Raw genomic sequence first — 25,743 nt, forward strand, 5'->3', positions numbered from 1 at the left:
TCTTACATTATTCTCCCGACAGCGTGATGAATTTTTTGTTTTATTTGAGAAAAAAAGATTTCGATTCAATTTTTAATAATAAAATATATATTTATTATTGAATCAAATGTTTAAATTTTTGAAATTAGTGAACTCAAAATCTTAGAAGGATTGTTTTGTTGCCATGGACTTCTTGCTATGGACTCATAGCCCAAATTATTTTGTTAAAAGCAGTCCAAGTTTTTAAAAGATCTATTATGTTGGGTTTGATTGACGATCCCATACAGGCAGCCCATAATCAAATTAACGACCCCGTACGTAGGGAATATTCAACAGATAAAGAGAGGCCACTATTTTGCTAGCTAGAAGCAGACAGTGCGGTCGATCAATGAGCTTGAAAAGGTGAAGAAATGGGAAATGCTTATCGAATACGAAGTTAATTAAAACAGACATGTCCAGGCAACAACAGAGGCTCATCTTATCCTTTAGGCATATCTTTAGAGAGACAAATAAAATAACGAATAAGGTATGGCCAAAATAAGGGTTTTACTGGCTGAGAAGTTCTATGCTATGTATCCTTCAATGCTCCTTGCAGTACTTTACTAGAAATGCATATATACTTGGAGTAGGAAACAATTTTATTAGCTAGGTGGACACAATTAAAGAAGCTCAAGTGCGCGCACATCATGCACATGTTTGAGTATTCTGGAAGTACTGATGTGGCATTAAATTGTAGCAACGTGTCAAATAGGTGTGAGCTTTGGTGGCAATGCAAGAGGATAAAGAAGCAGATGCAAAAAGATTAAAATATGTTTGAGAGGCAGCCGCAATTACCCACTTGAAACGGTGGCACTCATTACTAATTTTTTTTTTTTTTTTGTAAAGCAGATCTCTGCTGTACTCTCATTTGTCTCAAGGAAACCCCAAGCCAAAGGGGAAAAAGAAGTAAGCAAAGTTTAATGGCATGGTGTGGTATGCACTTCCCAACCCTCCTTCATTAATTTCTAGTATTTAATTTCTGATATATCAATTTGTCCATCAATTTTTATGTTTTTTCTGAATATATTTCCATGTAGTTTTCATTGATAAAGGGCAAAAGCTTTACAACAAAACTACCTCATGGCATGGGGAGACAGACATGGGGATGGGAGGGTTTAACGTCAGATGATTCTTAACAGGTCAGTTCTCAGTTTCTGATGCGCGTGAGCATGAACAGATCTGATCTGACGGCCGCTCGGTTGCTCTTTTTCTGTTTGTTGGGATTTTCTCTCTTCCTACCACTATATTTTATGACGTTGCTACTTGCTTCAAAGACCGTAGATAGTTTTTGTTGTTCTCTTTCTGAGCCTTTCTCTCTCCACCTGATCCTATATATATATATATATATTTCTAGCTACGTATGTTCTCTCTCCAGACCCTTTTGGTTTAAGCAGGGGTGGAGAGAACCACTGTTAGCTATGCACCGCTCATTGTGATTTCGTAGCAAGAGCACATGCACATGTTGGCGCTATGGCAGTGGGTGGGGGTTTAGGGGGTTTCAGAACAGCACCGCCATAGCTAGCCATTTTAAGCATATAGCACGATGTAACAATTTGAGTGTCATGTTGTTGGGGTTAGTTTCTTAATTCCTAGGATTGGAATTAAAATTTTCATCGTCCATTTATATGGGACCAGGCTTCTTAGTACTTAGAATACTTGAAGAATGTTCTTCTCTCTTTTTTGTCTTTAGTTTGGCTTGCATGATCAGGTTGAGTAATAGCTGTAGTGGTACCTATTTGTTTTCTTGGGAAGAATGAAAAGTGTATAAAAGTGTAGATGTCTAATATTAATTAATTATTATTTTTTAAATTATTATTTTACAGGATAAGAATAAGCGTGGGATAATTATTTAATTTCATATGTTATGTAATAAAATAGAAACAAATGTGAAACAATTATTTCATAAGAAAAAGTGAAAGTAATTAAGAATAAGTGTCAGTATTTATGCATATTTGAGATGTTTTAAAAAGTTTGACTTCATAACTCAGATATATATAGAGACAGTTAATAAAACTTCTTCTTAATTGTTTCTTGAAATACATTTGTTTTACTTTTCTTCTTTTTTTCTTTCAATAGAGCGCATGTAGCACACTATCAAGTGTCACTATTCTATTACTCACATGGTCATTTTTTAATATGTTCTTTCATAACAAGTATGTTTTTCTATGATTGAACATCATATCCAATAAGTTGTTCTTTAACGTGCTTTATGACAAGCACGTTCTCTCATAATTAAACATGTTTTCTCAACTGCTTTTAAAAAAGTATTCTTATTTAGTATAAATATAAGAACCTTAGACGTTGGAAGTAACAAGAAAGGATCATAAACTCGATAGAAACTATCCTGAAAATTCTCTCAAATCTAATTTTTTTTCTCTACTCAGCTATTTTCACCCACCGTGTTATTCTCAAAATTCTCTCAAATTTAATTATTTTATCTTCTCAACTCTTTCCACCCATCGTGCTCTTTCTTCACTTTTTTTATTTTTTACCGCTTGTCATCAAAACACTTACATTTTAAAGACTATTTCAGTTTTTCTCTTTGCTACCTCTAGCACATTCTATTTCACTTATTGCAATACGTCATCTCTCTCTACCAAAAAGACCTTCTATAGAAAGAAATAGAGATGGAAGGAAAACTCCATATTTTACACTATATTAGAGAAAAATTATCTTACATATTCACGATGAAATTTTTTTATTTAACAAGTAAGATTAAAAGGCTGATACTTGTTTTATTAGGTATATTTATGACCATTTATCCTCAGGTTCTTTTTATCTGATTTGCATGAGCCAATACCAATGGTTCTCGCATCCCCTCTTTCTACCTTTTGTCCCTCTTCCTGTTAATTAATTCCCCAACTCATCTCAACTTCCAATATTTCTCTTCCAGCATCTTTTCCTCTCTCTGTCTCTCATAGAAAGGACAAAAAGAAAAAAAAAAAACTTACAGAGCAACTCGAAATCATATACAATAAACCATCAGAAGCTCGTGTCATGTTTGTATGTAAAATTGCATAGCAATCACTTAGAGTAATCTCTATCGCTTAATAGCTTATAAGCCATACAAGTATATAGGATTATAAGTTACTATTATACTTCTCATCTCTCCAACTAAACTTAAGTTATTCAGTAAATTATTTTATCATATTTTTATATATATTTTGACGAAATATGTTAAGATTTTGACGTATTGTTTTAGTTTTTATTTGACGAATTACCTTTGTTATACTAGAGTATCAGCTTAATATCCATTATTTAGTGTTTAATATTAATATCTATTTCTAATACATAATACTACCAAATTAGTAGTTGAAGTGGTTTGTCCTGGTTCACATCTTCTGCATGTTTAGTCAAAAGAAAGCCAGCGATTAGGTCCCACCTCATAATGATCTCTTCTGATGTTTCGTTTGATTAAAATTTGTCTTTGTCTCTTTAATCACATTTTTCTCCCTTCGAACTTTGAATGGGTGTTGATTGATTTGATTTTTTTTTTCTTCATTAAAGAATATCAAAACATGTTTGCACATAAACATCCAAACAAAAACTGAAAAAACATATACCACATATAACATGTCTGCACACAACATCCCTTTCAATAAAACAACTCAATGAGAAAAGGCCATGTATCATCCTCGACGTCCTCGTGCTATCATCATGCGAAAAACATCTTCCATCAATTCATCTTTAAATATAAGAAGAGAGCCAAAGAACACATTCACTTAGTAAAAGTCCATCAGTTCATTGAGTCAAGAGATCACAGTTGGATTGTTTGTCCGTATAGATTAATACAAGGGGTAGCACAACTTCTTACAAGAATTCACCCAAAAAATCTTCCCACCCCAAGTTTATAATTGTAATGTCAAATTTCACAAACAATTAATATCATTAAAAATAAATGTAAATGATTTCATTATTTAACCGACTTATTTCGTACCAACGTAATTATAATTTAAGAATCATATCAACAATTCATTTTCAAACTCACCTAAGATAAGGACTAAGGAGGATGAGAACATACGAAGTGCCAAGGATCGAATTTTGTTATATTAGTAATAGTTATTAGCTTTGAGTTATGACTGGTGAGTCGTGAGCTCGGCTTCTTTTCTGTGTGCTTGGTGGGGGAAAACTGGATACGTGGTCATAAAGAGATCGTCTTGCCAGCAAATTTCTCCTACCTTTAGGATAATGCATATAGGGAAACCCTACGTCTCAGTACTAAATAATTGAATATATGTATAACTACAAAATCTTTTGCTTACCGTGCAGTGAGATCCTTCGCTTAGAGTAGGCCGCCTCCTTGCCCGAAGAGTGAAGCAGCCTGGATTCCAGGTCAGTTGTTAGGCACGACTTTCAAGAAGAAAAATCTGGACTAGTACGAAGAATAGGGAAAGCGACAAGTAAAGCTTTGACAGTCCAGCAAAACAATCAATAATTTTCTACAGGCAAAAAACACAGATCAGTATTCTTGCCAATAGCCTGATTTGGAGAATGAGTTGAATACCTTCTGATATGAATGAAAAGGACTTACCTACTGATTAAAAATATTCAACAAAGTTGAAATGGAATTGAAGATGTCGACATATATTATCTACTAAGTTTAAGGTAAATTTTACATTAAACTTTTATGCATGACGTTTTTTACATAACACTTTCATGTTATTTTTTTCTCATATAAAATTTTATGCTTTACTTTTGTCTTCAAAGAGATTAACTCTTACTAGGCATGTTACATCAGAGCAACTCTTGGGAACAATTTTCTTCTCATTTTAATGCTTTGTGCATGCCTTAGAGAGAGCCCTTTCAGCTCTTTACATTGTATAGCAGCAGTTGGGATCAAAATTTGATTTAGCAATGACAAATTGATAATCAAATAGACTCTTTTGAACTTGGATATTAAGCAAGCATTAGTCTATTATTCTATCTGTGCCTCCGTAGCTAATTAAGAAAGATATTTCTTCATAGCATCGGTAATTACACAACCACGAACACCACTCTCTGTTCACTTGCTGCAAATGTTTCTCTAAATGGCTTCTATATATATTAATGTGAAATTTTTTTTTATTTGTATCTTAATGTACATGCAGCGACTCAAAAATTAAAAAAAAAATTGAGTGAAGAGAGAAAGTAAGATAAAAGTTATAAAAAAATAAAAAAAGCTCAAATCTTTTTTTAATTAAACAAACAAAAAAATAAAAAAATATAAAATAAAAGCTTTTATTATTTTTTAAAAAAATTAATAAAAAGTTTAACACTTTTATCCCTTTTGGGAACAAAATAAAACATAAAGTTTTATGTAAAAAAAAAAACTAACCTCAGATACTATGTGAGAAAATATCATACCACAAGAGGTTACGTAGAGTTTACCCTTATATTTATTAGGTTAACCTTGTGCTATATGTTTTCTTTTCCTTTATTTTTTGGACACTTCACATATCCCCAATTATACTTTTTTATGCTTTATTTATTCATTCATTAGTATTACTAGTAACTACTATTTATTCATTCATTGATTAGTATTCCCCAATTATATTTTTTATGCTTTATTTAGTGAAATGAACTTTATTCTGCCATTCAAAAAAAAAAAACTACTAATTTCAAGAGAGATAGAGATAATCCAATAGAGCAACAAATAAACACATTAATTAACCACTTTATTTGTACTATTAACCAATCAAAAACATATAATTTCAATTTTTTTAAACTTCAAATTTGATAAAATCATCTGTAAAATTATTGGTCAAAATATTTGTTATTTGTTAGTTTACTTCCTGTAGCTTCAAGGTTTCAATCTTTAATATAAATATTTTCAACTTTTGAAGGGATTGTTTAAAATCCAATTCACCACATTTAAAGAATCAATCTTAATTGATGAACAGTGAAAATTAATCCACATTAATGTAGTCAAAATGATGAAGACTTCTCTAATTACAACAATTCAACAAGTTTATCAACTATACCACTTAATTTTGCAACACCTACTTTAGTAAGATCCCAATATGGAAAGTTAGTAAATAACGACATGTAACATTGATTATGATCTAGTATTGATTAGAAGCAGAGGGGACAATTTTTACTGTCCACGTATTGACCTTACAATGTTAGGCGCTCCCTGATATTAATTAAGAGAGTCCCCAAACATGAGGTTCAAATTGAAAGTAATGAAGAACACGTACCCCTTGTAGAGATGTGACAACTAGGAACAGGTGTTTGAACAATTCTGATATCTCAACAGCAAATTCTGGCTCTTTTGCTGCTTCACGAGCACATTTATGTTGCAGATTCAGTAAACAAATGGGTCTTTTCCTCTTATTTAGAACCTAAGTTATTAACTATTCTGGTTTGTTGTCCAACAGGGTTTTTCAAGTGAATATTTTTTTTTTCCTGTTTCTTTTTATAATTTTCCCTTTTATGGGATGATTGTGGCAAAATGTTTCTTTGATTTTAGGATGGTCGGTTACTGATATGAATGCTCAGAATCCAAACCCTAGAAACTTTTAGTCTGATGGTTGAACTTATTGTCGAAAACAGGGGAAACCTGATGGAACGTTGCTGATTGTTACCATGTGGCAATGCATGTTAGTTGATGAACTTGTGAACAAAATTTCTAACCTGGCCATTACGGAAAAACAAAGAATAGTGTTTAAAATATTCAACTGTCAAGTCACCCTGAAGTTACTTAAACCTGACATTCACCACCAGCTGGCTTGCTTCATTGGCTTAATTTTGGATTAGTGTTGCTACTTTGCATTACAAGACAACTACATCTATTTGACCAAGCCATTGTTTCCTCTTATTTCCAAAAGCTTGATTGCACTAGTACCCAGCACTGATTTTGAAAAATGCCACCGTCACTTGGAAAAAGTCGGTGCACAACTCTAACGTTAATGCCACAAAATTTTCATACATATAGCTTGGGATTGGCTGTTAATTATCTCCATAATTACGTCCTTCTCATTCGTCGTTTTTCCCATTGATATTCTCGTTTCGTAGCTTGTCAGGCAGATGACTCTGTGGGCATTAAACGATGAGTTGAACCGAAGTCTTACATCAAAATATGTTGTCGGCATGAGGCACTCGATGCTTAAGTGGACCTTGAGAAAGATTCTTGAATTAGTACTAAGTTTTAATAAGCCTCTTTTTTTTTTTTCTTCCGTAGAAGTTTATTGATTGGAATTTTATGTCAAACTAGGTCGATAAAGAAGGTTAGAAATTGTGAGATTGAAAGGACAAGTTGATGACACATATATATTCAAACTTTCAAAGTTGTTTTTCTACTATAGAAAAACATGCCCTTTGCTTTATTAGTTTCTAACATTGCTGAATTTCTTTTGAAGTGATCCAAGTTATTATTTTTGGTCATAAGTTTTTTGTTGAATTCTTTTAAATATATGAAATAAGTTGACAAATGTTATCGTCGGCAGAATGTGAACGTTAATTACATTGAATAATTTTTTTTATTTATTAGTGAAAAGGTTATAGACTTGCATCAACAGAATCTCATATGTGCTTTTAACTCCTACAACTCATCTCCGCTATTGTGTTTTTTCCTTTTCAAGCTAGAAACTGTCATATCCTCTTATCTCCTATTCTCCTTATCTCCAAATTTCACTTTATTATATATATTTTATGCCAGTTGGTAAGCATTTTGACCTCAAAAAGTCTTCTTTTGATCTCCATTAATATTCTTCTTGTATAAAGATAATTCCCCTTAAAGAAGCAAAGAGCATGAATTCTAGACCATGAAGGTGGGTGTTGGTTTGGAGTGCTACGGTATGGTTGTCTGTTACCGTAAGTGTATGAACGCCTCTCTTTTTTTTTATGTCCTTTTCCTGTGCCATCACTATCTTCTCCTGTTATTCTGCGAATAAAATTTGATTTTGACAAAAGCCCGAAGCACTCCCAAAGTCATCAAAGTCCAAGTTTGGTGGTGCCGTAGTCCAATGAGGGATTGCATTACTTTGCTTCTATTTTCTCTCTTGAGCCGCAACTCGACTGCTGTCTTCAAGGAGGCAGATTTGGCTCCATTCAATCAATAGCTGTGCTCGTGGGAACGTGTCCTCTCCGAGTGGGATTTTGCCACTGTCTACACTTTCTCCCTTGGACCAGGTAAGGTTTCCATCACCACGATCATGACACGGTTTGAATTTTGCTCACAGCTCAAGCCTTACAAAGATCAGAAGTATACCCCGAAACACAGAAGAAAAACCAAAACAAAGATTGCCTGAACCATCTTGCTTGGCTGTTTCCTCACCGCAAGGATTTTCGATCTTTTGACAAGTTACTTGGTTACTTCATTGCCAATGTTTCTATTCTAATTATAAAAAAAAATATCTCATCGACATAAGACAAACATATTAATTACGTTTGTTAGAATGGCTAACAAATCTTGTTGCAGCTTACACGAAATCATCTTTAAATCTTCATTAAACTAATTGCAAATTGATCAAGAATAAAATGCCCACAGTAAAGACTCAAGTTTAGTGGTTGTATCTTTCAAAATCCAAATTCCCTTAAATTTCTTCAAATCCAATTTCCAAAAGTTGACCTAAAAAATTTTGACCAAATAAATTCAAATAATTCCCACTAGAGTTTTCTCATTCTATAGTATATTAATTTTACTATTCTTCCATTTCTTGAATGAAAGAACATTTCAAAAACAAACTAAGATGCGGTTAGTGGCTCACTAGTAAGGTGACAGGGAAGGTCACCGTCACGGCTTGTTTCCAAATTAAAAGATCTATTTCCAATTCTCAAGCGTTACAAGGGACAAGACCTAGCCACATACAGTGTCACGAGTCACGACCAAATCTATGGTTAGATGACCACCACGTGGGACCGTGGGCATGTGTGTTAAAGCATGATACTGCCCACGTTTTCGAAACTGCCCACGTTGCCATCACCGTCACAGTCACAGCATCTGTAAATTCGGCATCTTTCAGATTTGCATCATTCCACGTTTTTGGGGTTTACAAAGTTCGTACCGATGGATGGGTATTGATATGACTGATCGCTTCACTTATAGAAAATGACCTCTATATTGATCTTTCCTTGGATTATTATCGATCAGAAATCTGGGTAGGACCTCTTAAAGTTCTTAACCAATGATTCATTGATCGCTGGGAAGCGTAGAGGTCCCTTTTCCTGGATTCGTTTTTCAACGGGGTGGGGTTGTCATGGTCGTGGTCTTAGAGAAGCTGCACAAATACTGACAGCTTTCAGCCATTTTTGCTCTGCAAGAAAAGCAAATGGAAGATAACTAAAGGAGGATGCAGGATGAGCATGCCTTACATCGGCAAACAGAGTTTAGTTTCCTGAACTTTCACCTACGGCATATCGGAAAGGGTTCTCTCCTACGTGAGTTGAAGAGAAAAAAGCAGAGCAGGCTTCCGTTTGAAAACCGCAACAGCTTTCTAAGGCCGCCAATTGCTTCAGAGTGCAATCCTTCAGTGTCAGTTGATAGATCTTTCTAGATAAAAAAGTCACGTCACATGAAAGAGCTTAGTACCAGAATGATATGTGTGTGTCAATTTTTGGACGGTAGAATGACTATGGTGCAGTAAGTAAAACGTGTAGTTTTTATTTTGTCTTTTCTTTTTTCATTTTTTGAAGAGCTTGAAGTGGGATCACGTGATGTATGTTGATCTCTATAGCATCAATAAGTATACACTTTTTATAGCCTTCGTCCCGTTTCTGTAAAATTTATCGAAACAATTGAAATACTACAAGCTTTTCAAAAAAAAAAAGTTATGCACTTTATAAATTATTGGTCAAATCTTGACAGTGATTTGCATATTGAAAATTCTAAAATATGTTTCCGGCTGTTAATGATTTAGGGTATGAATTTTTAAAAATTAAAAATCTACATCAAGAAAATATGACATTAATAATTAGTTCATCTTTGCTGTGAATGGAATGCTGTTTTGTTTTACATGAAGATACTCTTCCTATATAATTGGAATTTTAGATCTTGTAGGTCTGCAAAAAATGATAATTATTCAATATGGAGAAATCATTTATGCACGAGATCTGATTTTTGTTAATCCATCGACGAACGAGCTTTTTTCTCTTAAGTACATCAAACTTCTTACCCTCATCTTCCTGCTAGCACTGTAGTTTCGGATCATGACCACCTGGGGTCTCTTGGATAAGCAGAGTCAAATAAGCAAGAACCGATCATCATATACATATCATGAGATCGTATCAGACCAAAAAGTTTTCCTATTCAATATTCTAGTGGAGCTTCCATTATTGTCCATAATGATATTCTTGGAAATCAAATACTATATACTAAAATATGATAACTTTCCATAACAATGAATCAATTGAAAAAGTGTAAAACAAGCTGGCACTTTGATCTTATTATTGTCTTTCGACAGAATCATATATAAAGGTCGTCATATTTATTGTAGTATACGTAGTTCTATTATTTCTCAAAAGATAATATAGATATAAATAAAATAAATTTTTATTTTAAAATATTTAAAAAATAACGGATATTTAAATGTATTTAGAATCAATATTTCGTCAACATTAAATATTATACGTTGGATCAGAAATGACTTAATTGAATATCGTAAACCATATGTAAATCGAGCCAACATTCTTAACGTTGACATCTTAACAAAAGAAGATTACTTTTAATCATGGACTAATACCAACCAACCCCGAACGAATCGGAAGTCGGAACCTGATGACTTTTGGTCCAGTACACGGTGGCCAAATTTGGCGGCGCCGGATAGCATTTGGCTGAACTATATAAACCGACACTGTGTTCGGTATGGACGGTAGCTTCATTAGTTTGGTTAGCTCCCCGGTCGGTGCCTCCAGTGGCATGATTAGTAATTTTGGTCTGTACGAAGGGTATTATCGTCACTTTGTTTCCAATACACGTGATACCCATCCTTATGAATAAAAACAACCTTTGCCTTTTTGAGGGTTAAGTCGCGCTGCTACTTTTTTATATTATTTATTTTAAACTACTAGATTGTTATTAGTAATTTTTCTTTGATTTTCCTATTTTCCTCTGTTATGAGAAAATTAGAAACTCAGAAGCTGACGTGGAGGACCTATTGTTCTGCTACAAAAGAATTGAGGGGATGTGGCCGTCCCGCAATTGGCGGGGAAAGATACACGTTAGCTATGTACACGAAACTATTTTGCTACTGTCCGCACCGTATGTAAGTACGGGTCAGAAGTTCTTTTTTTTTGAAGTTTTTTCCTTATTTTTACGCCGTGGCTTGCCCTCGGTTATGGTAGTCGAGGACTCTGCTCACGGTGGCTCGGAATGGACACGTGGAGCTCACGAATCCGCTGACCAAATGGAGGTAGGTCTTGAGCTCGTGACACGTGGCAACGTTGATAGTGTTAAGGTACGGAGAGTCTCTGCTGCGGAGCCTGAGCTCTCTGCCAACCTCCGCATAGACCCACTGGGTGTCCTCGACTCTCTTCTGGATCCAGCTAGGCAAGCCCGCCACGTGGATGTCTTGGCTTTTTGACACGTCAGCATCTTCTTCCAGTACGAAGCCAGGTACTTTGGTTATCAGATCATCCGAGTTCACTATTCTTAATACTTTAGTGCCTTGTTTTTCTAGCTGGCGACGGAAGCTCCTGTTTCCGACACGTGGACCTCCGAAGGACATGACAGTCACGAGTGGAGCACGTTTGAAGGTGGTTTTTATGTCATAAGCTGTGAGCGTGGCCAGAGCCGCTCCAAGACTGTGCCCTGTGATGGTTAAGCTAAGAGGCTCGTCGCCGTATGTTTGGAGCAACCGTAAGATCTCTTCACGGATCATTTCTTGTAGACTCGGTGACTCGGCGGTTCCTGAAGTGTAAAGGCTCAAGAACCCACTTTCCACCATGGGTTCCGAACCGTCAGGACCAGGTTTCGAGTCAGCATTGGGGAGGGGAGTCAGGGTAGCGCGTAGATTTTCCAGCCATTCGAGGCCAGTAGCGGTGCCTCTGTAAGCAATCACCACATCTCTTCGACCCAGCCTGGCGATTTCCTCTTTGTCCTGACAAACTGCCACGTAACCAATCCAGCTGGACTGAGTTGCCACCCAACTTGGTGCTTTTTCAACCCAACGTGGCAACTGGATTCCTGATGTCGCACGTAAATTTCGGGTTAGTCGATAACCGGTTTCGGGTAGCCCTGAACGGTCTAGAAATGTGCTTTTGGGATAGCGGCATGTTGCATATGTTGGCGAGGAGGAGTCGAAGTCAAAGGACCTATATGCGGCTTCAACGAAAAACCCGTATCGAAGAATTTCGCCTCGCAAATTTTCGTCCAATGGATCAAGTAGACCTTCCCAGTTTTGGATTCCTTGGTACTGCTCCCATCTATTGCCGATTTTAACAGCTTTAGACGTGAACAGGGAAGCTGTTTGGTTGTAGTCAACAGGGTCGAGCAGATGTTCCCAGCTCTTCACCCTTTGGCTATCTATGGACTTCTTGAGTGGTCTGACGACCGGCTGAGTGATGGTGCAGCAACAAATAGAAACGTGCTTGCTAGGCATGGGTGTCTGTGTGGTTGTGGCTGGAAATGTGCATGGCCTTGCAGCTTTCATGGAGAGATTCATTTCCCTTCGTCTTGTTAAGTTCTGTTACACCCCTATGGTTTTAATCTTAAGCTGGAGTGAGTGCAAGGTTGTGAGATTTCAGAAGAACCAGGAAAAAGAACAAAATGGTCAGGAAAGAGAGATGACAGCGAGGAAGAAAGGGAGATGATAAAAGTTTTCAAATGCTGCTGATGGTGCTCAGCTGCGTTGTTCACTGCCTTGGAGGAGTGCTTTTATAGGGAGAAAAAGCTAACCGGGACAGAGAGAGAAAGAAAGAGGGGCATATGGAACTTTAATGAGGAGAAACGAGGACAGGGAGGAAAGAGAAGAGAGCTCAATTAAAGGAGAAGGTATGGAACCTTTCTTGATGACGAGAGAGAGAATGCCTTCAGGAAAATTGAGATTTTTAAAGTATGGCAACGGGGAATTTGCAGGGAGGCAGTAGAGAAGATGGGAGCTATAACTGGAAAAACTGCACTGGGCTCCACTGTTTTACTGTAACAATGGAGGATCTGATTATCTTAGAGCAGATAGCCTACCGGGGTCCCCAATCGAATCCAACGGTCCACCTTCAATTAAGCTGGATACTTTGACTCAGCCGAAATTACTTCCTGCTCAACGTCACAACAAACCCCACTTTCCGACAGTATTGTTCTGACCTTACACGTGGGCTCGGCTCAGCTTTCCCCTCCCCTCTTTTCATCGGCTTGGCTTCAATCCTTTTCTTCCCATTTTTTCTTTAAAAGACAATGATTTATTATCAATCTTCGAAAGTGAACACTCAATCGAAGCTAAACAGAGATAGGATTAGTGTTTACATTAATACATTCATTATGAGTTAATAACAGCAGGCTAAACCTCTTATGAAACGCTTTAAAAATAATGTAAAACTTTTAATTTTTATTTTGATAAGTCGATCCATTAAAAAATTAACTTCTCTGAAAATAACTTGAAAAATAGACAATAAATCGTCTTTCTTTCTTTGTTTCGGTCTTTGCTATTTTGATTATGGGTTGTTCGGCTTTGACAGTACTTAAAAGCAATTGTCAAACTCTCCTTTGTAGCCACGAGTGTTGCTTAGACAAACGAGGCAGCAAAACATGCGTCTTTCATAAAACCCCATGATTTCTTTACGTCAAGAAATCGAAAATGAGCCCAAAGCGAGGGAGTTGACAGTTTTTACATATTATTCTCATGCTTCAAATGGAGGGCATGTGCTTTTATTGCACGTTTCAATTCTCCAATTTCCTCTTTCTCTAATGTGTTTTCCTGCCTTTTTCTGATTTGTGTATTCATATTCCTCTTTGTTAGGTAAAGGGTTTTTCCTTCCTGTATGTATTTCTCTTTGGCTTAACCATGTGTTAGTTTTACATCACACGAATGAGCAGAAAATTTTCTCAACTTCGGAGGATCGTAGGTTGGAATGGAAATTGAACACAGCCTAGGTAAGTTGGATTTTCCTCTTTAAGCAGAGTTCTTGGTTGAAGTGATGTTTGCATGGTGAATTTTTGGTAAGATTTCCCACATCTTTCAATGGTCTATGACCAAACACTTTGCCGGCCGATTGCTTATACAGTAAACGTTCACATGATTTCCGATTGTGCACCACCTTGTAAGAAAAGTTTCTAATATTAGTATAAAATTTCGATAATTTTCTTTTAAAAGGTAAAAGGGAAAATATATACATAATGAAAATAGTTAATCGTTAGTAATATCCGTCATGATAATAATCATATCCTGAGTATGAAAATTTTGAAATTATGTGTCAAAGTTGTTTATTTATGTGATTGTTTTGATATTACCTTTTTTATATAACATGATCAGTTTTTTGTTAAAATTTTATGTCGATCTTGTAATTTTAAAGGAAAAAGATAATGCAATAATATAGACAATAGATCTAACAAACGACCGAAGACAGATCTTTTAGAAGTATATAGAAGTCGAAATTAAATTCATCATAAAACAATAAAGAAATGGGGAGGCTTTTTCCCATTATATCATAAAGGAGGTGCTCTCGAATTTTGACAATAAATTTTTACTTATGATATGGTTTTTGAATTGATTGCTAATAACAATGCTAGCTGTAAATCGTCATGCATGTTGTCGACTGAGAAATAATATGTATTTTTTTAATTTATTTTATGAAAGATTTAAATGTTTTGTAGAGTTTGTTGATACAGATCAGAATAAAACATTAAACTATTAAGGTTTCCCACTCGGTGACGAATACATAGATTGACTACGTAATAATGCTACCAAATTCTTGGAAATCATGAAAAGAGACATAGGCTTAATAATTTTTTTAATAATATTTGAAAATATTCATAAATCATTCAAAATAATTCAAGAAAATTTTTATATTTTTATTTGAAGTCAAATAATAGTTAAAAATTAATTAATTATTATTAGTTAAGATGTCTTTGATCATTTTATATTTACATGATGTGAAAGGTAAAAATTGTCATATGATCATATTATTATTGTACATTAGCATGCAATGTCGTTGTCTATTACAACTGTCACACTAACGTTTATGACATAAAATAACGAATTGTATTTTGATTAATAACAATAATCAATTATTAATTATAAAAATTTATTTAACTCAAAAATACTTCTTAACAAATAAATTTATATATTTTATTGATCATCGTGATCAAAGTGGAGCTACAAATATCTGAAAGGAAGGGATCCCACAGACAAGAAGGCCCACGTCATTTTTTTCCTTCTTAATTTATTAGGGAAATGTAGAAACCGTTAAAGCCAAGAATTATTGAAGTGTTCCTATAAATGGCTATAAATAAAAATGTTTCTATTCCCAGGAGCAGGTCCAGATGAGCTAGTGAACATGTCCCCCTTTGAATCCATTTGGAATTAGGGAAATTCACACTGTTGCTGAAGGGACAGTTTGTGTCGAATTGGGGCACCCCACTGCCCATTTAACTGTTGCATGGCCTCCGTTTCCTTTTCTTTTTCTTCTCCATGCCACCGTAAACCTGGGTTGCCCATGAATGAAAGGAAATCAACTATGAGACCCGGAGAATATCTTTTACAATATGGGCAAGTGTGTACGATATTTATTGCAGAAGTTTCAACTGAATGATATTTATTTCTTCTTTTTATAATAATATCAAGTATCAATACAAATTGATAAATTAAATAAAGAAAATCAATCACCGAAAGAAACAAAACAAAGTCGAAATTAATCTGAAAAGTCAAAAGTTCGAGATAACGCTGTCCTCATGCCATATTATCAGGAAGTCTAAAACGTCTTCGATCTATTTACAGTAAATTTAATTGAAGAATCGAGGAAAATATTGATGATGTATATTTAGAAAAATATTAGTGATATGAACATAAATGTGTGCCCATGTGCCTGTTATTACTGATGCGCACAAGCCATGGATCGTATAGGCAATATTACAGCTTAAAATATTGGGTACATATGAAGGGAAATTAGAAGGCCACGTAGTAGTCTACGTATCATGATATTGATAGCAGAGTTATACTAAAAGATCAAGTAAAAGTGCATCCTTGTCCCTCTGAGCAAATGCACCTTTGGTTCTACCTATTTAATGGACCTTTTATTTATTAAAAAAATTGAATTGCTGGAAAAAAAAAGGATAGGGAAAAAAATAGGGAAAAATAGAATAGGCGTTTTATTTTAATTTTATTATCAATCAAGTTTTTAATTTTAATGAAGAAAAAGGATGAACAATGCAAGCATGTCCTTCATCAATTGCTTGATGACTATTTGGAAATTTGTGTTTTTCTACTTAAATTCGGGATTACTAAGAAGGTAAAATTCAAACTTTGCATATGAAAATATAAGCAAAATTGAAGCATATAAGGTTTTTTTGAATTAATTTTCTTTCGTTGCATGATAGAAATAAACTAATTAAGTAGTATAAATTTAACATGATGGGACAAGGTAAAATTAGTATCAATTTGAGAAATTTAGGGTGGTTATGGAAAAACAGGTGACAAAATGCTGATTATGCTGAATAGAGGAGACTTTTTGTATTGATATACTGAGACAGGATGAATAATACTGTATCCAGTCTTCTGTTTATAATTAAAAGATTAGAGATTTGACCAGCATCTCTATAAATTTGAATTAACAATAAATACAAATACAAATGGTTTAAAAGAAAAAAAAATGGTAAAATTAGTATGATCTCCATTTCAAGTTAACAAATTTTAAACATGTTACTTGTTTTTCTTGAGGAACATATAAGACGAGAAAAGGGACAAAAGGAATACTGTTAAAACTAAAATTATATAAATTTTGAATATATAGTCAAATAATGCAATTAACTTGAAAGCCTGTTATTAACAAAAATGGAAAGCTTGAGTACCATGCAAACTTCCCTTTTTCCAGTAACTCGATCCCAAGGTCCACCATTTCAGCACCTTTTGTGCCCTACAAATGAGATTTTTCTCACGTTTTATCATCTGCAAATGGCTTGAGTAGGAGAATTTGAGTGGTAAAATCTGAGGCAACCCATCTTCAGCAAGCCTTGCCTTGTTTCAAAACCTGAAAAAAGAAAATGAAATAGTGACTTTTTTGCCAATGAAATTGACCTAGAGTTCTCCTGCAAGGGACCGAGAGTTAAACCCTGTGGCCTGTCATCCACGTGTGTCTGCATAAGTGCCCAGAACAGCTAATAACCAGGCCCCACCCCAATTTGCTTCCTCTTTGGCCCTGGTGACAGGAGAGATATGCAACAAATTTCTTTTACTCTTTTTAACCTGTGGCTGAGTGACCGGCGGGTCTGGTGGACAGGGTAGGGCTGGTGGCCAGGCACGAGCGCCGCAGCCAAAGTCTCAATTTAAAGTTTTAGCCATTCTCAGTTGAGCCGGCTCCAAGGGGGGCGCAAAAGACTTAAGGCATGACCAGTACTAGTGTAAAAGCAATTCTTTTTTCTTTTTTTGGCTAGAATTATCTTGTTCAATTCCAAGCACTTTTGACCAACACTTGATGTTTTGAATATCAATTTTGATTAATTGAGATTCAAGCAAGTCTATGTATATGTATTGACATTCAATTGAGTTATCCCCAAGCAGAATCATTCCATTGGTTTGGATGTATTATCTAAATCCAATCAAAACAAGTTCAGACATGGTTTTGACACTTTGGATTGAGAAATGAAATGACGAAAAGTATATATCAACGTAAACACTATTTTGAGGAAGTTGAGGAAATTTGTTTTGTAGATTGAAAAGGTTTGAAAAATCAATTGAAAAGATGATAAATTCAACACATTTCTCGTATTGTTAATAACTCTAAAAATAGTTTTATCAAAATTAATGTTCGGTAAATATAAAATATAATATTTGTAATTAGTTAATATGTTATTTTCGAGTACCCATACATCTTTACTTTAAAAAAATATTTGGAAAGAGAAATACGTGTATCTTTATACTTAACTTATTAAATTAATATGTACCAACAATTAGAATAGGCTCCTATTGATGGATCAGTCACCTTTTATGCCATTAAACTGTTTTCAGTCAATTTCTTTTACAAACTAAGAAAGATGGATCAACATTTCACATTTGGGGCAATGAAAGTAAATTACGTTATGCACAAATTCATAGTGTTCTCACAATGAACTTGGTTTGTTTACTTGCATTTAATTCTGATCCAGGGACACATGTGTGGACTTAACAATTACTTCATTGCAAAGATTTTCTCTTGAAAGGCAGCTGAAAGTGATTTTTATTCATGGGGAGAAGGGTAAATAGTGAACATAGGAAAGACACCCCTGACTTGGCCAAACTACATGGCAAAGTTTAAAGCACAGCACAGTCGAATAAAAGGGGCAGGAGCTGGCTAGAGTATCAACCGATCATGTCTACATTCCTGACGGATTGCTCCCCATATTCCTACCATCTTTGGAAATCGGATAATGACAAAAGGAACACCAAAAAAAGTTGGTCATTTTGAGTTTCACCATCACCATTTTCCCTGTTTCTTGATTGGGTAATTGCGTGTTAAAACATCCCAATGTCGTTTTGCCTAATGGAACTGTTTCCTGCAAATATATTCGATCAAATTAATCAAATTTGATTTCACTAATCGCCTTTGTTAGAAGAGGAGAAAATTTTGATCTATCGAACTTAATTTCAATTAATCGTTTAAGACTGATTTCAGTTTGTGATGACAGAATCAAGACGGAAGAGCACAGTTTCTTTTTGACTAGTTAAAATGAACAAAAAATCATAACCTCATTTGCTTTGCCTACACACTTATTCCACAAATTCACACTACCTTTGAGAAATGAGCATTTGGACTACACGAAAAGAAAAGGAAGAGAGAGGTTGGGTTTTCTTGATTTTTTTCTCTACTTCCCTCCTGGTTCCAATTTCTAAACATGGAAATTATCTGATGAAATTTGGTCACGGATCCAATCAAATTTCCATTCAACTGAGTATGTTTGCTCCTAGACCAACACATTGAATTGGGAAAAACCAATCGTGAGACGACAGGTGTAATGAGCAAAAGAAGACCTGGGAAGATATATTAGTTGGTGAATGAAATATCTTAACACAATTCCCTTGACCCAAAGAGTGCAATTTGAGAAACGAATTTTGAAGAAGCCACCCATGGTGCAGTGAAAAAATGGAAAGTTTCTTTGTGGGTTTATCAGAATTCGATTCAAAACTATCACCATTGCATGAAACATTCTAACCCCATCAATCCTATCTTTAAATTTGGTGATAAACAATTGATGTAGACCGATGATTTTTGCTTGGGGTGGGTGCCCATGTATCAACCAGGCATACCCTATTGGGCTTCATGCAGATCGGGACCACCGTCGCCAGGGATGCAACCCAAGTTGAGAGAGAATTGATCCAAGTCCCATTTGCCTAATTTCATGTTCTTGACAAGAAACCCTTTCCCTCCCACTACTACATTCATTGCACAAGGTTTGGATTTGCATGATTTTCTTGTCAGTTTGGATGCATTGGGGTCGTTAAAACAATGATGCCAAAACCAGAGAAAAGATCTTTCTTTTTGGTTTTGGTTATGGGGGAGGGTCTAATCAACTACCTATGCACCACAGCTATGTAGGATTTGATAATTCGTATACATACAAGACTTTGGGTGCAACACACTCCTCATACGTGGTCAAGACAGAGAAATCGAAGATGGTAAAATTTCGGGTTTGAAATGAGAAATTTGATGAATTATGAAAAGCATAAAGCCGGCTTTGACAAAATGCTATTGAAATAATAAAATATAACATAATTGGAGCCAATTCATAAGGTTTGATGTGCCAAGTTCATAGGTTTTCATGACACTCTTTAGGTACCAACACAAAGTCAATACTGTAATTTTTTAGGGTTATCAAAAATACGAGTATTTATTCACAGTATTTAAGCAAACAATGTATGATTTGATTATTCATGTTGTGCAAAATAATACATAAAATTATCATTAATATAATAAAAGAATCTTTTAAAAAATAACAACATTGTATTATGAATTTTTTACGTTTCAACTTTAATTAAATCATCAATCAAATTATTTACAATTTAAGGTATTTATTGAATTTATCAACTCTTCAATTGAGATTTTACACTCTTAATATACCAAACAATTTTATCAAACTCTATAAAACATAACAAAAATCTAAAACTTTTTTCATCTCATTTATGAAATTACTTTCGATCAATAAATAATATGCACTCATTGTTTCCTTCTACCTTCTTGTCTTAATAGTCCACGTTCCACCGACCAACGTAGAGAAGCAGCATGACCAAGAAACTACGAATGAACCACTCCTATCAATAGCATAAGCACTAGCTTAGCTTTACAACATTAGGAAACCAGTGTTAGTTTGCCACCTACCTCACTCTATTAGACTCGAAAAAGATAAATGACAATAAAAGAAAGAAGAGACAAGCAAAGGTTGGATGCTTATGAGCATTTGTCTTCTCCTTGATTTTCTCTTTGTCACCTACCAACTTATCAAAAATCTGTAACTCAATTTGTTTATCATAACTAAGTACGATTTCACTTCTCATAATGTTGTATATTACACTTCAATCGTGTTTTAATATCGTTAATCATTTCGTTTTATGTTTGAAATACCTTATTCTATGACTATATCAATTTTGGATTATCGATATTAAGACGATTAAGTAGGTTAAAACTTAAACCAATTCTTGTGAGAGTTTCTTCAGTCTTTAATTGGTTACATGTTTAATTATTAGTATGAAGATTATCTCAACATTTTGTCCACACTGACCTTCCTTAGCCAAGTAAGGCCCAGGGGTTGATTTCCTCTAATAGATTAGTTTGAAAATGCTGTAAACCATGTGATTCATGAAATGTTGGTAATCCAATAGCGTATTGTTTTGTTTTTTGCATGCTAAGTGATTAATCAACTGCCTAAAGATGAACTACTTTCTTTAGATTCTAATCAATCGGTTCCCATTGACCAAAAGAAGATGAAATTATTGAGCTGCTAGCCTGCAAGAGTGTCGGTTCAGTTTTTCAAGTCAAAGAGTCCCTACACAGAAACCTATCTTAATACATATGGCTTCGAACTTTAAAGGGTTCCATTAGGCCAGGCAAGAGGATTGACTCCTCTGCTGTTTATTGATGACATTCAATCTATATTATAAGAGGGTGGGTCTTGGTTGCATATCACTGTCAGTGTCATTTCAATCTTAAATTAGACATTTCATGAAAAACCCAATTTAAATATACGAGTTTATGATAAATTTTGGATGAATTAAATAATTAAGAGTATGATAGATCAGAGATGTTTTATACTTGATATTAGTATAAATTGTATAATAATTAATATTGTATGTGCACCCAAACATCTAATTCATTAGTTAGTAAATAATCTTTTTGTTTAAAGAATAAAATTCGAATATATTTTTTTTTAATTATTAAAAAAATATTATTTATAAATATACAATATTTTCATTTAAAAAATCATATCATATCTTATTTGGGCCCTAAATTTTAAATATATTCAACCACGGAAATGACAAGGAAAGTTACAAGAACCAAGCATTCCATGATTGCAATTATGTCATTTGGTCAAAAGAATTATTGCAATGTCGTTGGTGACTCAGGACTGATATTCTCGCTGAATGTGAATTAATATATATTAAAATAAAGTTTTGTTCTCTGCCCAAGCGACCATTAATATCACTTGGTATTCCTCGTATTCGAGAAAAGAACAAAATTCCAGACTCTCTCTTAGTCTCAACAGCCTGTTGCAGAACGCAGACTTTTAGAACAAAGTGCCAGTCTCCGTCAGATTTCGGGAGAGAAACTTACGCCTGATGATAGCTTTCAGACAAATGCATATGCCCTTGGCCCTCTCCATCAAAATTCAGAGACACAAATGCAACTCTTTCGTCGATCGAGAATGAACTACTGATTGCTGTGTTTGTGTGTGTGTGTGTCTTGGTGGCCAGGCCTGTTTCTTTGCATGTAGTCTTTATATATTGAATCACGAATGATAATACAGAATTTGATGAGAATAGGTCATACTCTTGTATGTGACAATGTCTGACCTTCTCATAAGCACACATTAATCGATACTCAATATCGATCACATCTTATCAAAGTATCTAAAAATACATATATTATAACCTATACACAATACTAAACTCGATTTAAGTCTATCAATAAATAATTTTGAAAGTTAACACATTCGATTAGCATTAGGTTACAAACATTTTACTTCTAATCACTCTCATTATGGTAAGAGTATCAACGCAATACTCAATTTGCATCAGATCACAAGCATTTTACTTCTAATCACACTCTCATTATGATAAGAGTATCAAAGCAATGATTTGCTTCAAAAATTAATACGCTCAATCAATATCAAGTCGCAAACATTTCACTTCTAATCACTTTCATTTTGATAAGAGTATCAGTGTAATGATTCGCTTCTTTCAACATGTTTGAAAGAAAAACAGAGTCTAATTATTTGAGCAAGAAATTTATTGCTGGGGGACGGAGGACTAAATGTCCATGTTTTGGATTATTAGAGCATGAAATTTAATGAAGAGACAGGTGGGAGTTTTCTCAAGTTTATACATGGGAAACATCAACATTATTACTCAATCATATTCACACACAAACCTCACCCCCACCGGCCACTATCGTTGCTTCCAGGTCCCTATTCAGTCGTCGCATTCCTTTGGCTAATAATTGTGCGGCCCACAAGTTCAATCGAACGTTATTAATTTGTTATGATTTTTTTATATATATTTAAGTTCTTTATATTTCTTGGATATGTAATAAAAAAATATAAGGGATCATAAGATAAACTGAGTGTTTCCATATGAATATGAGGTCTATGAGCAAAGGAGCTTGCTTGGTAATGGGGCTTCCAACACGTACCTATCAGTACTGACCCCAGCAATCAATTAGCATCCTCATATGATGCAAGAAAACCTAGAAATGATCAGAAAAGGAAATACCATGCAAAAGCTAGCTAGCAAAGCGTAGAATAATGGTACTTCATGTCTAAAGCTCTGGATCTAATTGTTCCCAAACCCAGCTCTTGCTGCCTTTTTGTGAATTCTGATTGTGAAAGAAAAGAATCAATGTCGTTGGCTTGGTTTTCTTCCCTCGATGCTTAAGCCTTGAGTAACCTATAAACCTTTTTCCCTTTGCATTAGGGTCCATATAAGGGCGTCCCTAACTCTATTTTCGACCCATTGAAAAGACTTTTCTAGCTGTTTGCGAGCTTGTCAGTTACTTAACAAGACATCAACTTAAAGTTGGTGTCCAATTCAAACCTGGTCAAAAAGCACCCCCCACCCTTACTTTTTCTTTGTTAATTTAATATTTATTCTGTCTAATGTGTCCTTAATTTGTCGTTAATCCATACTGTCTTTGGATACGAAGACTGCTTCATTGTTTCCATCTCATTTTGATTCCTTTTTTGTAGTTAACTATGTTGATCATATCTCTACAAACACTTGAAATTTATAATTCTTTCAAATTTGGATTTTCTTTTCCTTGAATTAATAACCATAACTGTTTTTTTTTAATTAAAGACAGTAGTTTATTATTAATCATTGAAAGTGAGTACTTAGTTGAAGTTAGGAAACAATTAAGTTGGTCTCTTGTAAAATTGCCAAGGATGTTTGAGCAACTAATCTATTGCTAATTGTACAGGTTTCTTGTCCGTGCCGTTCTTTGTCATCATCGACTATCAAAATTAATAAAATTATTTTTTTAAAAAAAATTAAATTTTTTACGAGAAACTTTAATAAATGTTCTTGTAATAATGACCAAAAAGTGCAAGTGAAATAAAAAATTATCTTTTCCCAAACTATAGCTAGTGCAATATTAATGTTTTGCAATCATATTGTAACTAATGCCTCCACCAACATCACATTAATTAAATTCAATAATCTATTACCAAATCGTAAAGCAAGTTGTAGGTTGATCAGTACGTTCAAACATGGGCCTTTCCATCTAAAGGCAGGACAAGACACGAATTGATTGAGAAACAAACAAACAAACAAAACAAAACAAAAGACTTAACGATTGAAATCAACCATTTGAATTGTTTGCAAATTAAGTACACAAAGCCATGAAGCTTCTTTTGGATCTGCTTGCTCTGATGAGGCAGGCTATACGTATTAATTTAAATGGCCTGCTGCCTACGATTTGATTTCAATCGTTGTTTCAAAACATTATGAGAGTGGTGTCAATGGAAAACAAGGTCCACTTCAGTAACTAGTTCAGTCTGCTTGTGGGGCTGCAGAGAGATTGATTCAAACAGCAATAATCTCCTCTTCTGGCTCAAGTTCAACACCCCCAAGGTCTCCTTCAGGTCCATGCTTTCATAATATCAACAAGTTTATCTTCGTAACTTTTGTTTATAGTAGCCCCCATAATCTTGTAGATTTGGCTATATATAAAACATTTATTGTTATTAAAAATTCGAGACAAAACAAGGTAAAAGTATATCATTACAGCTCATTAAAACATATATCAAACCGTTCTCACTCTCCCCGTATCATCAAGTATAAAATGATTCGCATTTATCAATACTCAATTTTATTAAAAAATTTATAAATAAATTTATTTCTCTATAAGTGTGTACAAAAGAAACATTTTTCATGATTTTCTTTAACGTATCAATCTTATTATCTTAAATTCAAATTACACAACTATGATATAGTTGTTAAATTCAACGATAAGAGATTTCTTACCCCATCAAGAAGAAAGACAGGAGATAGGATGAGCTGTTTTGATTAAAAAAGATACCAAACTATGGAAACTCGTGGCAAGAAATTACTATCTTCTATTGCAAACTAAAAGTGCAAAACCATCAGTCGTATGCTGATAATGTTGAAAAAAACAGTAGTAAGAGTTGCATATAATTGGCAACCTCCAAACACACGTGGATGAAAACCCTTTAAGCTTTGGCTCTCTTCAATTGCCCATTTTTTCCCTCTCGAAAACGATGTTTGATTGCTCAAAGCCAGATAAATTTGTTCTACCGCTAGTCACGGTTCTAACAAACTTAATTTTGTCTTTTGAAAGTATGAACTTGTTGGCAATCGTCAGTCGCCAGGTACTGAAAGTGATCAACTTTTTACATCTCTAGGAAGAGTCAATCATGGATGCTTCCGATTATATCAGAAACTTTGATCAACTTTTGTCATCTTGCTGGTTTTTATGCATGCTTTTGTTACATCCCTTTTTTGCTTTCCTTCTGAGCAAAAGGGAACCTTTTCCTGTTAAGAAATCGGCCATGAACAGTGAACACCTGCTTCGTCACGAGGTTAGTTGCGGTCTGCATGATGAGATTAGGAGTCGCAGCAAATATTGAAAGGAAATTGATGGACTCAAATTTCGCCATCAGCTCACTCGATACAAGCAATGATCACCATCAAAGTCAATGGAGTGACAGACAGTGGTCACCATCATATCTCAATTTTTAATTTTTTTTATTATGATTTCTATAAAATTTGATATATATAATATAATTATATTTATAATATCAATTTAATCATTTTTTATGTAATATTTTGAATTTATCACCGATAATGATTCACTCATTGTCAATATATAATTTAGATACATGAAGATTGCATAAGAAAAAGCTCTTGTTGGTGTAAATTTTTTAAATTTATATTTAATTCGCTGTCTATGTATAATATG

General features: G+C 34.5%; 1 protein-coding gene and 1 long non-coding RNA gene across 2 annotated transcripts; one reads left to right on the forward strand and one right to left on the reverse strand.

Moving 5' to 3' along the window:
• The first annotated feature begins 872 nt into the window (after positions 1-872).
• LOC148764844 (uncharacterized) lies at positions 873-7,166 on the forward strand. The gene is made up of 3 exons (XR_016024284.1): positions 873-951; positions 1,056-1,157; positions 7,012-7,166. It is a non-coding gene; the product is annotated as an uncharacterized LOC148764844 (long non-coding RNA).
• A 4,072-nt stretch (positions 7,167-11,238) lies between these two features.
• LOC18614479 (phospholipase A(1) DAD1, chloroplastic-like) lies at positions 11,239-12,596 on the reverse strand. The gene has a single exon (XM_018120941.2). It carries the CDS (start codon positions 12,594-12,596, stop codon positions 11,247-11,249), a length of 1,350 nt encoding a protein of 449 aa, XP_017976430.2. The 3' UTR covers positions 11,239-11,246.
• Between the last annotated feature and the right edge of the window lie 13,147 nt (positions 12,597-25,743).

This window comes from Theobroma cacao, chromosome 1 (genome assembly GCF_053813885.1).
Source record: "Theobroma cacao isolate CCN51 chromosome 1, ASM5381388v1, whole genome shotgun sequence".
NCBI lineage: Eukaryota > Viridiplantae > Streptophyta > Magnoliopsida > Malvales > Malvaceae > Theobroma > Theobroma cacao.